A 16012-nucleotide genomic window follows, 5' to 3' on the forward strand; every position below is an offset into this window, starting at 1 on the left:
TAATCTGTCTGTGTGCATGCTGCGGAGTGAGAGCGGTGCTGTGGAGTAATCTGTCTGTGTGCATGCTGTGGGGTGAGAGCGGTGCTGTGGAGTAATCTGTGTGCATGCTGCGGAGTGAGAGCAATGCTGTGGAGTAATCTGTCTGTGTGCATGCTGTGGAGTGAGAGCAATGCTGTGGAGTAATCTGTCTGTGTGCATGCTGCGGAGTGAGAGCGGTGCTGTGGAGTAATGTGTGCATGCTGCGGAGTGAGAGCGGTGCTGTGGAGTAATCTGTCTGTGTGCATGCTGCGGAGTGAGAGCGGTGCTGTGGAGTAATCTGTCTGTGTGCATGCTATGGAGTGTGTAGTAATCTATTTGGCCCTCTCAGGAACTGCTGAGCTATTCTCTACAGCAATTGACCATTTTACATTCCTACTGTGTGCTTCATTTTTTTAAATTAAAAAAAAAAATAAAATCATTTCTATTAGTAGGTTTGATGCTGCATTGAAGCCAATTCACTTCATGTCTCAGAAATCTTGGTCCTCTGAGCCGTGACCCCAGAGTGATTATATCTCTTCTTGTAGTTTTTCTTCCTCCTCCTTCTGCAACTGAGTTTATGGAACCACACATTTGGTTATTTTACAGGAAAGAACAGAGCCTATGTTGCTACAGTAAACTTTAGTGATGTTTAAAGTCTATATATATTTAAAGTATATATATTGAAGGAAATAGAACTTTTGGTAAATTAAAGCCAAGCATTAAGCTGGTGTGGGGAGAGAGGTGGTGAAGTGTTGATAGAGAAGCCCTTGTCTGCCAGCATCCCAGTTTATGAGAACTCTCAGCAGGAATGCAGCCAGAGAGACTTGGAGAGTTTCAGGTCCATATTGGACATGGCAGATACAGGGCTGGGAATTAGTTTTAGTCTGAAAATGCGTGCCCTCCTTTGATTTCTTCACAGGGTGCGGTATATCTTGAACGTCACTCGAGAGATAGATAACTTCTTCCCTGGAGTCTTTGAGTATCATAACATTCGAGTATATGATGAAGAGGCAACAGATCTCCTGGCTTACTGGAATGACACTTACAAATTCATCTCTAAAGCAAAGTGAGTATTGTCCCACACACAGGTTCTGATCCCTCTCCACAGTGTAGCTAAGGCTGGGGTGAAATAGAGACAGTTTACTGATAGTACTTAGAGAAAAGGATGGGATCCTGGACAAAAGATTAGTGACTTAACATTTTCTCTCTAAGCAAACAAATAGAACAGAACAGGACAGGACAGAACAGCCTCTTATATGGCCTAGCAGTGGTAGCATATGCTTTTTAATCTCAGTAATGAGAGGCAGAGGAAGGCAGATCTCTAAATTCCAGGACAACCAGGAAATTGTCTCTGTCTCAAACTGAAACTGTCTCCCCCTCCCCCCCAAAAAAAGATAACCTCATATAACCTCATTTTCCACTAAGCAGAAAATTAAAGAAAATAGAATTATCTTAAAGCTAAAAGAAAGAAAGAAAGAAAGAGAGAGAGAGAAAGAAAGAAAGAAAGAAAGATAGATAAGGAAGGAAGAAAGAAAAAAAAGAAAAAGATAGATGAGAAAATAGGGCTGGGGCAGGGGTGGGGGATGGGTTGAGACATAGTCTCACTGTGTAATCCTAAATAGCCTGGAACCCTACGTAGACCAGGCTGGTCTTGAACTCACAGAAATCTGCCTGCTTCTGCCAAGAAGAAGCACTTCTGCTGAGTGCTGAGATTAAAGGTTTGCACTCTCCACCATGCCTGGCTCTGAATTAAATCCTTTAAATGCCACTAGGGATATTTGTAAGTTTTGTAGCACACATTATTGTGAACAGGTGAAATACCAGGCTTTTCTGAATACAAGGTATTATCTTTACAGTTATTGACTTTATTGTAGGTATTATAAATGGTGAAATTTTTCTCTTGCCTTCCATTGAGGTCATCTTCAAATTAATTGACTCTTAAAGCTCTGACTGAGGACTTCCTTTCCCAGTTTTATTTATCCTTTCACTAGAAAGAATAAGTGAACTCCTTGGCCATGTCCCTCTTCAGAAGGGACTGCATTCAAACCATCTTTACTAAATGAGAAACATTTTTAACTTCCTTCAGAAATTAGTCTACACTTCCATTGACAATCTTGACAAACAGGGCAGGCACCAAATCTATTGCCTCTCATAAATGGTGAATCTTGATAATCGAATGTATTTATCTCCTTAATTTTATAAAATAGTTCCCACCATGGGCTTTTAGTACTCTGCAAAGTCCCAGGAGAGCTTTCAGTAACTGGAGAGGCTGTGACAACTATAGGTGTCAGCAATTTGGAAAGCCTATTCCAGGTGTTTAAAAGATTCATCCTTACACTTCTGTTGCTCTAGAACCCCTTTTTTTGAGATTTATTTATTTATTATATATATAAGTACACTGTAGCTGTCTTCAGACACACCAGAAGATGGCATCAGATTCCATTACAGATGGTTGTGAGCCACCATGTGGTTGCTGGGAATTGAACTCAGGACCTCTGGAAGAGCAGTCAGTACTCTTAACCACTGAGCTATCTCTCCAGCCCCTCTAGAACCACTTTTGGCACCAAAATCCGTATTAATCGGGGTTACAGACTTACAGGCTGCAGTTGAACTAACCCAACAGTGACTGCACATAAACAAAAAATTCAAGAATCCAGTAGTTGTTCAATCCACAAGGCTAGATATTAAAGCTGGTCTTCAGTATACACTGGAATCCTGATGAAGTAGGCTCTAATGCCAGTGGCTGCCAGCAGTGGCCCAGATTAGAGGTGGGTCTTCCCACCTCAAAGATAATTAGAAGTGTATCTTCCCACTTCAGATGATTTAGTTAAGCAAAAATCCTTCACAGGTGTGCCCAGCCATTTTGGGGTTTTAGGTCATTCCCGATGTAATCCAGTTGTCAACCAAAATAACCATAAGCACCAAGGTCACAAATGGAAGCAGTTGTTCATGAGCTTCCCAAGTTCAGGCCAGAGTCTGAGGAGGAGTGCTTCCTTCTATATCTCTTCTACAGAGCCCTACTCCTAATGTTACAACGCAAGCTTAGTTTAGACAGTTGTATGTGAGGGGTGAAATTGAAGTGTGTGGGATAAGTGAAAACTAACTGAGATCCTTCTTAAACAAGTTAGAAGCTGAACACTTAAAAAACCCAATTGAAAAATGCCGAAGAAGTGCACACCTTCAATCCCAGCACTCAGGAGGCAGAGGCAGGTAGACCTTTGAGTTCAAGGCCAGCTTGGTCTACATAGCAAGTTCCAGGACAGCCAAGGCTACATGGAGAAACCCTGTTTTTTTAAAAAAAAAAAAAAAGGATAAGAAAAAAGTAAAGTTTGAAAAAGGTACTTTCATAGGGAATAAATTTTATTTTACTTAGGCTTGTTCAAGTCAAAGCACTTTCAATACCTATAGGCAAAGGCCTAAAATTTGATATGTTTTTAGAGCTCATTTGGAAAACTTAGAGCACACATCTAAACTTTTTTCTGAATCACTGTACATTGGCTTCCTAACTATAGTCTAATAAAAAATGCTATCGTAAGGGCCAGTGAGATGGCCTGCTGCCAAGGCTAAGTTTAATCCCAGAACCCACATGGTAGACATTGGGAGAACTGACTCCTCCGAGTCATCCTATGAGCTCCACATGTGTACCACCACACTCAGATGCCCACCCACCTCACAGACACAAATAGCAATACAGTTCTTAAAACTCAGAAAAATTAGTCCATTCTGTACTTTGCATTCTTGTAGCTTATCTACTCACTGGTTTGGGCAAATCACCTCAGGCTCATTTGCATTGATAATTCCTCAGTCATTCATATAGAGTGACTGCAGACAAGCAAGGATTACAAGCTTCTGAGGAAGGCTTGTCAGCCAGCAGTATAGCTAGTGAGCATGTGGACAGCATTTGATCATGTGTCCGTGTTTTCATTCATTGGAATAGTTACTCATGAGGATTCTAGAGTCCAGGAGGAGTAGCTGTAATAGTAACAGTTCTTTTCTCCAGTTTTTAAAACATTCCCTCTTCAACAGCTGGAAGATGTGATTAGCAGATCCCTAAGTTTATTCATGCATTTAACTGATCCCTGAAGACTTAGTTTGTGCTGGAGCACTACATTGTTAGAATTAGAACATAACTGAATAATGTTCCTATCCAAGGTGACTAGCTTTGACCTGTTAAGACTGAGGTATTTTGTTTGCTTTTCGGCAGCGTCCTTTTCTCTTCCTTCCCTTGTATTAAAAGCCCACAGGGACTGGGGCATAGCTCAGTGATAGATCATGTCCTTAGAGTATGTGTGGAGCCCCTGAGCTCACTTCAAAGCCTGCAAAAAACAAACAGGCAGCTCTCATTGATTCCACCTGAACACTGAGAATGGCATGTGATACGTCACATGCTTTCCTCCAGTTCTCTGGGGTCGTGGTAGTGTGTGAAAAGTGATCTCTAGAATAGAGAAGAAATATCGGCTTCATCTATGCTTTCCTCCAGGGATAGAGCCCTTGCTGGGAACTTAACTAGAAATAACTCTATTAGCACAACTCAGATGAGTCATTACCACACCTATAACTCAGGAGAATGCCAGCCAGAAGACATGCCTGAGGGCTGTGAGGGAACTGGCCTCCACCACACAGGAAATGAGCTCCAGTTCCACATGAAAAATTCTCCTCTGCACTGTGACATTCAGTGCACTACAACATTGAATTTTAACTGTCTGTTTCTCTAACTCAGTTCTACCCTTTAGTATAGAAGCTATGTGTTACTTAAGTTTGTGTCTAGCACTTCATACATTAGCTTATATATGGTAAATACTTGATAAATCTTTACTGAATGGATTTAGAGGCTTAATATTAAAAGTGAAAAAAAAAGAGTTCAGCAGTGGTGGCACACACCTTTAATCCCAGCACTGGGGAGGCAGAAGCAGGCAGATTTCTGAGTTCAAGGCCAGCCTGGTCTACAGAGTAAGTCCAGGATAGCCAGGACTGTAAGACTAATCTTGTCTCAAAAAACCAGACAAATATCATTTAAAAGTACATTTAAAGCTGCCTACTTTATCCTGATATTTGATCATAGAAGCACATGGATGTACTAAGATGAGAACATTATATAGCAAAAAAAAAAAAAAAAATTACAATGGAAGGGTGATACAGGAACCTGAACCCCAGCTCTCTACACTGTACTTACTGTCAGCACCCTTTTTCACCTCACTTTCCCAACTAGGAAACATGGGTCTAAATGTCTTGTGCACTGCAAAATGGGGGTGAGTCGCTCAGCCTCCACTGTGATTGCCTATGCAATGAAGGAGTATGGATGGAATCTGGATCGAGCCTATGACTATGTGAAGGAAAGACGAACGGTGACAAAGCCTAACCCCAGCTTCATGAGACAACTGGAAGAATACCAAGGGATCTTGCTGGCCAGGTGGGTCATGAGTGGCTTTCTCTGCCTCTCATTCCATTACCTTTGAGAGTTAAAAATCACCTTCAGCTATTCTTGCATAATATGGTAAATGACTTGAGAATCATTTTCTTGAGCTGTCACATTCTGAAATCCTCTGGCTTGGTAGATTTGGTTTGTTCCCCCGTGAGCAGTTCTAGGCTGTGTTTTTAGGGTAATAGCACAGCTGTCTAAAAGCAGTTGCAGCTGGTGCCAGGGTTTGACTCCAGCAAGTCTCATGACTTGATCTTGACTCTCAAATCTGGACTATGTTTCCACAGAACAAAATGTTAAATAGCCTTCCAGCCTATCCACGCAGAGGGGCCACCGTCCAGCCCCAAAGAATTGTGAAAATGTGACCACAACATAGCATTATGGTTTCCACTAACAACCCCTCCCATTTGCTCAGCATTTGGAATGATTTCATCTGAGCCTGTCTTGAGAAGCTGAGAAAATACTCAGTCCTCCTCTGTTTCAAAGAAGTTCTAGGTCTCTAGCCCAACTTTGATGACACTTTAAATCAGAGGACAGGACACAGAGGAAAAGGCACCTAAGCACTTGAGGAGAACATAAATATTACATGTTCCCAGACACACACATAATGGATGTTAGCCAGTGTCCTCATGTGACCTACTGAGAGGAAGGACGCTACATGTCCTGCCAACTTGAGTATTTATTCTGGAATCCCAGGCTACTGCAAGCTGTTGGGTTAGTTTCCCTTCCCCAGTATCCCTCCCCCCAATATGTGATTTTTCTTAGATGTTAAAGGAATTTCAGAAAAAAAATTTAAATGAGGATATGAAGGACAGCATAAACCAGAAAATCACACTTCCTCTTTCCTTTTCCTTTCCTTTTCTGTTCCATCTCGACTTCCTGAGCCTGATTCATAAAGGGAGGGCAAACTCCAGACAGGAAAAAACACAGAATTTGCATCATTAGATGTGGTTTCTGTTCCTGGTTCATCTGTTTGCTGCAGCCTTCAGAAGTTCTTTGGTGTTTCTAGTCCCCACCTGACCCCCATCTGTAAAAGTAAAACATCACTATGAAGTTGAGAGAGGCAGTGCAGTACCTTTAACTCCAGCACTTGGATGCATGCAGTTCTCTGTAGGTTTAAGGCCAGTCTGGTTTACATAAGAAAACTCTAGGACAGCAAGGGCTACATAGAGAGACCCTATTGATAGATAGATAGGTAGGTAAATAGGTAGGTAGGTAGGTAGGTAGATAGATAGGTAGATAGATAGATAGATAGATAGATAGATAGATAGATAGATAGATAGATAGATCTATGTTTACTGTTTTTTTTTTTTCATAAAATAACACTCTTTTTTTTTAAAGACAGACTATCTCATACCCCAAGCTAGCCTTGAACCTACTATGTAGCCAAGGCTGTCCTTGGGCACCTAATCCTCCTGCCTTATCTCCCAAGTGTTTAAGTCATTCTTTATATGTATACCACTATGTTTAAGGGTTGTTTCTCATCATTTCTTCTCTCCATGATTACCAAAAAAGCATACATTCATATATGTTTTGTTCCTTCTTCATTAACATCAGCCTGCCTCCAACCATCACAAGCATACTAACTCCCCAGAAAATGGCATGGAAAGTGTTTCTAGAATCTCTTGTGTTGTGATATCCAGGTTAGGGGTATCACTTAGGCCACTTTTGACTGCCAGGACTGCTGATAAAGAATGTTCTGGAACCAAATCCAACTAAGCCTCACTGTCCCTCCACTTCACTGGTATCACCTGTGTGTGGTGGTCTCCCGAGGAGGGGGACCTCCCTGAGAGGCAGTTAGACAGAGACAACTTCCAAAGTTTGCTTGTTCCTTAAAAGTATTTTTTTTTGGGGGGGGGGGGGATCTTGTTTTCATATCATAGGAAACACATGGTGGCTCTCAAAGAGTTAGAGTTGTGATCCCAGCATCCTCTTAACTGTAGTTACGCAGAGCAGTGCTGGGGACTTGGCTGATTGTGCTAGCTGTCTTGTCTGTTGGAGGAGCTTCTTGGTGCAGTGACCACTGAGTAGCCCATTTCTATAGTAACATCTCAATTGATTACAGTCTTAGTGAGAGCATCAGGGCCCAGCCATGTGTTGGAAATGCAAAGAACTTATATCTTTCAAAATATCATTGGTAGCTTATAAAAGGCTGGCTTACTCTTCCACTTGAAGACCTAAAAAGGATGGTATAATTAAACTATTGGTACTTTTCATGCTGTATTTTTTTCTGCTTTTATACTTGTGGGGTGGTAGCAAGAAGAGCGAGTTATAAAACTCTTCCTGCTACCACAAGCCTCTGCCAGATTTGTGCTCTATCAGACAGGTTCAAGTTTCAAGCAGACCATTTGCAAGCTGAGCCATGTGTCTATGGTATTAGGTTCCAGTGTAAAGGGGGCAGGAGGAAAACTAAGTGACAGCTAGGGAGAATTTGTGTGTCATGTCCACAGACATGACCTCTTTGGTTCTGAGGGCCAGAGGTGGCAGGGCTCTCTTCGTATCCTGGTTTTCTGGTAGAGAGCAGTCTAGTCAGATGCAGCTGTCAGCCTGCAGCAAGGAGCCTGAAATGAAAGGACATGGCAGCCAAGCCTAGTTGTGGCTTAAAAGGATTTTTTTTTTCTGGTTTTTCAAGACAGGGTTTCTCTATGTAGCCCTGGCTGTCCTGGAACTCACTCTGTAGACCAGGCTGGCCTCAAACTCAGAAATCCACCTGCCTCTGCTTCCCAAGTGCTGGGATTAAAGGCATGCACCACCACTGCCCGGCAAGATTTTTTTAAAAATAGCTTTCTGGCTAAATAATTGGAAATGTCCAGGACCATGCACAATTCACAGAAGTGCCCACTGCTTCCCCTAGTCCCCTAGAAGGCAACCACAGCCAGACTCAGTTTCCTAGCCTTACACTTGTAGCAATAGTTTCCTAAGAGATGACTGCTAGCGTGAAGCAAGAAAGCAAAAGGAAGAGAGCGGGCTGCCTTATGTATCCTATCGGTTACATTTCTTTTCTGCTCATCTAACAAGTAAGAAAACTACAGTTACCAAAGTAGCCCAGTCCTGTGTTTACATGACTCCAGATTCAGGTCAGAGGCTGCTCAAGGGAGGGGGATCAGAGGCGCGGCTGCATCATCGAGGCCACCGGCCAACTCTGAAGCTCCTTTTTGGCAGCTTGTTTATTTACTCGCCTGCCTAGAATGGGAGTTGGGGGTCAGCTGGATTAGAAGTTACCAGTTTAAAATAATAGATGTGATCTAGTGTTGTGTGCTGAGTCCTATCAGTGTCAGAGCGTTAGACAACACCAGGCAGAGCCTCACTGAAAAGCAGTCTAGTGGTCCCTGCAAACTGGTGATGCACACATGCCCCATGACCCATATATTACACTCTATTGCATGACACCTCTGAGAGTCTGAAGTCTTAGCAGCCAGAAGAATGTCCCTGGCAATGTTTATAGTAGCCAAGACTATTTGTCAACCATATGGACAGACTAATTGCGACACATTTATTTCACTTTATAAAAATACATTTACATACAGTGATGGAGCTTGAAAACATTTTAGCCAAAATAATGTTTTATGGTCGGGTGTGGTGGGCATGCCCCTCACCTCAGCAGAGAGGTAGGCAGATCTCTGTGAGTTCAAGGCCAGCTTGCTCTTCATAGTGAGCTGCATGATAGCCAGGGCTATGCAGCAAGATTCGATCTTAAAAAATGATTAATTAATGTTTAAAAAGCACTTGCAATGACATTTTAAGGAAGAGGAAGGGACAGATGATCAGCACAAGCTCAGGAGCGAGGAGGGTGCCGTCAGCAGGGAGTGCATGAAGGTATAGTGCTCTAGTAGTGGTGGTGGTCACTGCATTGTGTTAGAGCTGCCTACCACTCTGCCCCAGGCCAGTCTTTGGATTAGATTTTCTTTTTCTTACTCTCTTATAAGTAGGTGTCAATTGTATTCCCAAGGCCCAGTGGAGTATTTCCTGATGATCATCAACCCCAAGAACAGAAGGAAGGCCCTGCTGAGCAGCAGGCACTGATGCGAGCTACTTTCTCTGGAATATTCACTGTTTACACTCACCAGTGTAGCTCCCATCTCATATTTCCTCTTGACTGATAATATTTTAATGTACTAGATTTATTCATTTTATGTATGAGTGTTTTGCCTATGTGTCAGAAGAGGGCATTTGAGTCTCTGGAGCTGGAGTTATGGATGGTTGTGAACCACCACTTAGGTGCTAAGAATTGGACCTGAGTCCCCTGCAAGAGCAATCATTCTTAACCACTGAGCTATCTCCCCAGCCCTGACTGATAAGCAGTTTGCAAGTATTTAAAAAAAAAAAAAACAAGCAAACAAACAAACTATACTTTGGGTAACTGTTGAGATTAAGGGAACTTCCCCTTGGTGTGTTGGCTGTAAAATCAGCTGCTGTTTTATACTATCAGATAGCTAAGAACAGCTGTCTCTTCAGTCACATGCTCACAGGAATTATGATGCTAAGTGAGAAGACCCATTTGCACAACCCCACAAAAAATGACAGTGTAGAAATTAGAACACAGTGATATTTAGGCCTGGAAACAAAGGCCTCTAGACCTAAGGAAAAACTTCTGTAGGAAGCAAACTGGCCTTGGTTGGTAATAAATAATACAGCTTAAAGTCCACGCTCACCCAAAACAGTCAGCTTGCCTCTCCCTCACTTGAGACGTGTGGTGTGTGTTATGTTGTCTCCTCCTAGGGGCGACTGGAGGTCATGCAGCTTGAAAAGGGGAAAACTCCACTGTCCACCCAGCCAGCTGATTAGAGCTTGTTTTCACAAACAGATTTGACCTGTTCCCTCTGAGGGAAAGCACCCTCTGCTGAGAAGGCTGGAGTCAGAGTGTCCCACCCAAGCAGCAGGCAGCAGAGGGAGCTGAGAGCAGGTGTAAAGTTGAGAAGACACGGGGTCACATCAGTGTAGGCACATGACTCAGCAGAACCCACGTGTGGCCCCAAGCCCAGGGCAAGTTGTTTGAGGCTGTTTTCCCTTCCACCCAGAAGTTAGGTAACTCTTTGTCTGCTATTAAATAAATCATGGGACTGTCAAGCACCATATTTAGGATCTAATCCCTGGGCAGGTGATCCTGACCACCATAAAGGCAGCTGAGACATTTTGGCTGGGGCTTTGGGAATTGTGTTTCCTATAAGCATGTACTTTGAAGTGAATCTCGTCCCTACCTCAGACTGTATGTACCTCATGAAATAACCAAAGGATGACTGTGTAGTGCTCTCTGGGGTTGGTAAAGAGCCCGCTTTGGCCCATGTTTTCCCAAGTGTTGTCTCACGTTCTAAGATCTTTTATGAAAGGCTTATCCTTTATATTCATCCTCTTCATTCTGTAACGGCATATTCAATCCAGATTTACTAGGCCTCCTTTATTTTCTAACTTAATGATCACCTTAGCCAGACATGGTGGTGCACGCCTTTAATCCCAGCACTCAGGAGGCAGAGGCAGGTGGAGCTCTGAGAAATTTAAGGCCAGCCTGTTCTACGTAGTGAGCTCCAGGTCAGCAAAGGCCACATAGATCCTGTTTCAAACACACACAAAAGACTGATCACATTGGAGCTGGAAAGGAGGCTCAGCAGCCCCCCGTTTGGTGTCCAACACCCGTCCTGGGTTAGCTTCTAGAGATCTGAGTTCTGACCTCGGTCATCCTCACAAATAAAAATAAGGAGGGTCCTGATCACCATTCCCCCACATCTGCACTAGCAACAAGAGCTACTACATAAGCTCTCATTCCAGTAATAAACCTCCAAAAGACTATTGCTCTTTGAGTGACTTATAGGTTGTTTAGGTTGGGGGTTTGTTTTGTTTTATTTCTGGTTAAATTGTTAAACATGGTTTTTTTTAAGATTTTAGATACTTAATTTTAAAAAATTTGCATACTATATATTTTGATTGTATTCCTTCCCCTCCCCCAACTCCCAAGCCTCCCCCCTCCTTCCAACCTTTCTTTCCCTGTCAAAAAAGAATAAAAAAGATAGCATAGGTCAAAACAAACAAAAACCAGTAAGACAAATAACAAAACAAAAGCACCCCAAAAATATAGCACCCATGCTGTGCTGAAGCCTGCTCTAGAGCAGAGTTACCCAGTGTCACCCTAGTGGAGAAAACTGATCTCTCCTTTCCCAGCAAATATCCACTGCAGATAACTTCTTGGTTAGGAGTGGGACTTTGTGTCCCTTTCTCTGTGCTGAGAGGTTATGCAGGTCTGTGTATGTGAGACAGCCCTGTCATGTCTGAAGACGTTTCTTCAAGTCATTCCCCCAACTCTGGCTCTTACAATCTTTCTGCCTGTTCTTCTACATAGATCCCTGAGTCTTGAGAGGAATTTATTTATCTTATTTTATGTGTATGATGTTGCCTGAATGTATGTTTGGTGCCCATGTGCCTTTGGAGGCTAGAAGAGGATATCAGATCTCCTGGAACTGGAATTAAAGATGGTTCTAAGCCACCATGTGGTTACTAGGAACTGAACCCCAGTCGTGTGTGTGTGTGTGTGTGTGTGTAAACTACATACCCTTAAAATATTTTCTCAAGAAAACTTCTAACAGGAAGAACTGATTATTTAAAGATTAAATTTGGAGAGCTATTGCTACACTTGACTCTTAAAAGAAAGCCCATCAGCTAAGGTGCTTGGACTAAGCCTGACAACTTGAGATGGATCCCTAGCACTAGGGTGACGGAGGGAGAGAACCAACTATCCCAAGTTGTCCTCATATCTCCACTTGTATGCCATAATATGGCACAAACAGTAAATGACCTTAAAAAGATTGAAGTCAACAGTTCACACTTACCCACGCCATGAGAGAACTTGATTATCAATAGTGGCTGTTAACAATTTCAGCTCCCATTTATCTGATTAGAGAAGAAAGTCAGATCTCAGCACTCTGGAGGCAGAGGCAGAGACATCTCTGTGAGTTTGAGGCAGACTGGCCTATCCAAGAGTTGGCAGGGGTTCCATCCAAGTCAGCGGGTACTCTGTAGTGAAACCCTGTCTAAAAAACTGAGACCTCAGCCATCTACTGTTGTTTGCTTTGGTTTTGTTCCTGTAAGTTGTGTCTTTTGCAGTGTTTTTGGTCTTGGTCTAGTGAATAGGAGCAAGGATGTGCGGGAGACAAGGTTTCTCTGGGCGTGGTTTCTCAGAAGGAAGGATGTTGACTGTTTTCACAAACCTGTTTGTGTTGTCCACAGCAAACAGAGGCATAACAAACTCTGGAGATCTCATTCAGACAGTGACCTTTCAGACCACCATGAACCCATCTGTAAACCTGGGCTCGAGCTCAACAAGAAGGAGATGACCACGTCAGCAGACCAGATCACTGAGGTGAAGACTGTGGAGAACCTTGCAGCCATGCCTCCTGTCTTTGTGGAACACATGCTCCCACAGGATGCAAGTCAGACAGGAGTGTGCACCAAAGAAAGACTCATCTGCCTGGAGCTCTCTTCACAGGAGTTTCGTGCTGGGCAGATTGAAGACGAATTAAACTTAAATGACATCAATGGATGCTCGTCAGGGTGTTGTCTCAGTGAATCAAAATTCCCTCTTGACAACTGCCATGCATCTAAAGCCTTACTCCAACCTGGACAGGCCCCAGACATTGCCAACAAGTTCCCAGACTTAGCAGTGGAAGATTTGGAGACGGACGCACTGAAAGCAGACATGAATGTCCACTTACTGCCAATGGAAGAGTTGACATCGAGACTGAAAGACCTCCCCATGTCACCTGATCTGGAGTCACCAAGCCCCCAAGCTAGTTGCCAAGCTGCCATCTCCGATTTTAGTACAGATCGTATTGATTTTTTTAGTGCCCTAGAGAAATTTGTAGAGCTTTCTCAAGAAACCCGGTCTCGGTCTTTTTCTCACTCAAGGATAGAAGAATTAGGTGGAGGAAGGAGTGAGGGTTGTCGCTTGTCAGTGATAGAAGTAGCACCTTCAGAAATGGCAGCCGATGACCAGAGAAGCAGCTCTTTGAGTAATACTCCCCACGCCTCTGAAGAGTCTTCCGTGGATGAGGACCAGTCAAAGGTAAAACTGCTTTATGGTTTTCTATTTAATGAACTTCTCACCAAAGAAACTATTGAAAACTTTGCTGTGTTAATGTCTTTCAGAGGGCAGGGGGTAGGGCACTCACCTGTGCTAAGCCAGTCTGTACTCCTTGCCCTAACTTTTTTTTAATTAACATGTATGTGAGTTGGCAGTTCATATGAGTGAAGGTGCCCAGAGAAGCTAAAGTAGTGAGATTCCCCCAGAGCTTGAGCTGCAAGGGCTTGTGAACTGCCCACCATAGGTGCTGGGAACTGCACTCTCGTCCTCTCTACACACTCTTGGCCACTGGGCCTTCTCTTCAGCCCTTTGAGTCATGATTCACTCTGGATGTTAGTGAAGATTTCCCTAGTAAACAATAAAACAATCCAGCTGAGACCTTCCTTTCAAACAGGCGCTTTTTTAAGGATTTTATCTTTTCAGGCTTTGATGACATTTTAGATTTATTTTATGTGTATAAATATTTTGCCTGCATGTATAAATGTGTATCACATGTGTGCTTGGTGCCCATAGAAGTCAGGAGAGGGCTTCATTTTCCCTGGAACTGGAATTATAGATGGTTGTGAGCCACTACGTAGGTGTTGGGAATCAAATTCAGGTCACCTGCAAAAGCAGCAAGTGCCCTTAACCTCTGAGCCATGTCTCCATCCCCTGTTGGAAGCACTTCTGAAAGGAGATGGTACAGAAGAGAGAACTAGCCAAAGCTAGTTCTGTGGACCCTGGGGCTCAAGTCAAATCTCAGCAGTGATGAGGTACCACAGTGCCACCTGAGTGAAATGGCATCTGAGAGCATGGGTTTGTTTGGGAAACATTTTGTCTCAGAAAGTTCACAAGCTAATAAATAGCTTGTGACACATGTAAATAGTTGCTGAAGTAGCCAGATGTCTGTGCTGAGCTCAGTGATGCTGATCAGTGAATTTGTCTCCAGTCCCATGGAGCTCAAGAAGCAAAAGATAGTTTGGGAAGATAAATTTGGGAGCAGCCAAGATCCTAAGATTCCTAAGTGGCATGTGTTTTGTTTTGTTTTGTTTTGTTTTTCAAGAAAAGTTTCTCTGTGTAGCCTTGGCCTTCCTGCAATTCACTCAGTGGTGCAAGGCTGGCCTTGAACTCAGAGATCCACCTGCCTCAGCCACTCAAATGCTGGGATTAAAGATGTGTCACCATGCCTTGTTGATGTATGATTTCTTATGAACCATTTCAGAAATAAGAGGAAATACCATAGGTGGTCAAAAAAGTTGCTTTGTTTTGTTTATCTGTTTTGAGACAAAGTCTCAAGTTTACTCTATCATACAAAACTTCCCTTACTGATCCTTTTTTGTTTGTTTGTTTGTTTGTTTGTTTTTTCAAGACAGGGTTTCTCTGGGTAGCCCTGGCTGTCCTGGAACTCACTCTGTAGTCCAGGCTGGCCTCAAACTCAGAAATCCACCTGCCTCTGCCTCCCAAGTGCTGGGATTAAAGGCGTGCACCACCACCACCTGCCTCCCTTACTGATCTTAATGGACCTCGTTATGGTGCATTTATTTTGCAGTACTAGGGATTTAACACAGGGTCCTGTACATAGCAGACAAGCACTTTACCAACTAAGCTTTATTTATCACCAGCCTTGGTTATCTGACCAAGACCTGAGATGGTCTTTTCCTCCTACTCTGCCTTCATCTGTTATTTCTTTTCCACAAGTACCCCCAAGACAACGTTTGCTTCTACTTCTGTGTGTCTGTCGTATTTCTATGGAAAGTCAGAACATTTAAGCTCTCTTTATGAACCAGTCAGTGTAGTGGCATTGACAGAAATAGCCTTCCTACTGAGTCCTTGGTCATATGAGTACTCCTTCCATGGCCCGTGCACATACCAGGCTCACCAGTTCTGCCAAGATCACCTCTGCTTGATGTCCTGGCAGATTCCCCCAAAGTCAAGACTGACCTTGTTAGTTTATACCAACTAAAACTCTTCTAAGGGATAAAGACCAGCACAATTGCTAAGGAAATATTGTATTTTGAAGTCTTACATACATAAAATGTTAACAAAAGAGACTGATAGTCATAATGTACTGACTTTAAAAAGGATTATGAATAGATTTTGAAGTTAAAATTTTTTTGCAGTGGGACCTGATTTGGGAGGAAGTGGGATTGGGTGAGTCTTGTCCTAAATCCATGGGAATTATTGCCTTGGACAGGAGTAAAATAACTATCTACCTTGTAAAGGAGTAGAGGATTCTCTTGAGAAGAAGGGTTCTAGGGCTGCTGAGCAAAATGGCTAAGTTAAGTCTACCTTTCCCAAAAGGAGCCACATGAAATTTAGAGATTGTTGCCTGGTGTGGGGTATATGCTTTTAATCTTGGTACTAGAGAGGCAGAGACAGGCAGATCTCTGAGTTCAAGACCTGGTCTACATAATGAGTTCTCCTGTCTCAAAAAAGAAAATGAAGGGCTGGAGCTGGCAATGGTGGCACACACCTTTAATCCCAGCACTTGAGAGGCAGAGGCAGGCGGATTTCTGAGTTTGAGGCCA

The 16012-nt window shown here is 43.1% G+C and overlaps 1 protein-coding gene across 5 annotated transcripts in view; it reads left to right on the forward strand.

The window, feature by feature from the left end:
* Ssh2 (slingshot protein phosphatase 2) overlaps positions 1 to 16012 on the forward strand; it is a 231152-nt gene that overhangs the window by 207678 nt on the left and 7462 nt on the right. For all 5 annotated transcript variants that reach the window (XM_031351152.1, XM_031351157.1, XM_031351153.1 and 2 more), the window contains 3 exons: positions 938 to 1084; positions 5228 to 5428; positions 12653 to 13487. In XM_031351152.1, coding sequence (XP_031207012.1) covers positions 938 to 1084; positions 5228 to 5428; positions 12653 to 13487 — 1183 coding nt within the window. The remainder of the gene's footprint in view (positions 1 to 937; positions 1085 to 5227; positions 5429 to 12652; positions 13488 to 16012) is intronic.

Source organism: Mastomys coucha, unplaced genomic scaffold, assembly GCF_008632895.1.
Source record: "Mastomys coucha isolate ucsf_1 unplaced genomic scaffold, UCSF_Mcou_1 pScaffold5, whole genome shotgun sequence".
In the NCBI taxonomy this organism is placed as follows: domain Eukaryota; kingdom Metazoa; phylum Chordata; class Mammalia; order Rodentia; family Muridae; genus Mastomys; species Mastomys coucha.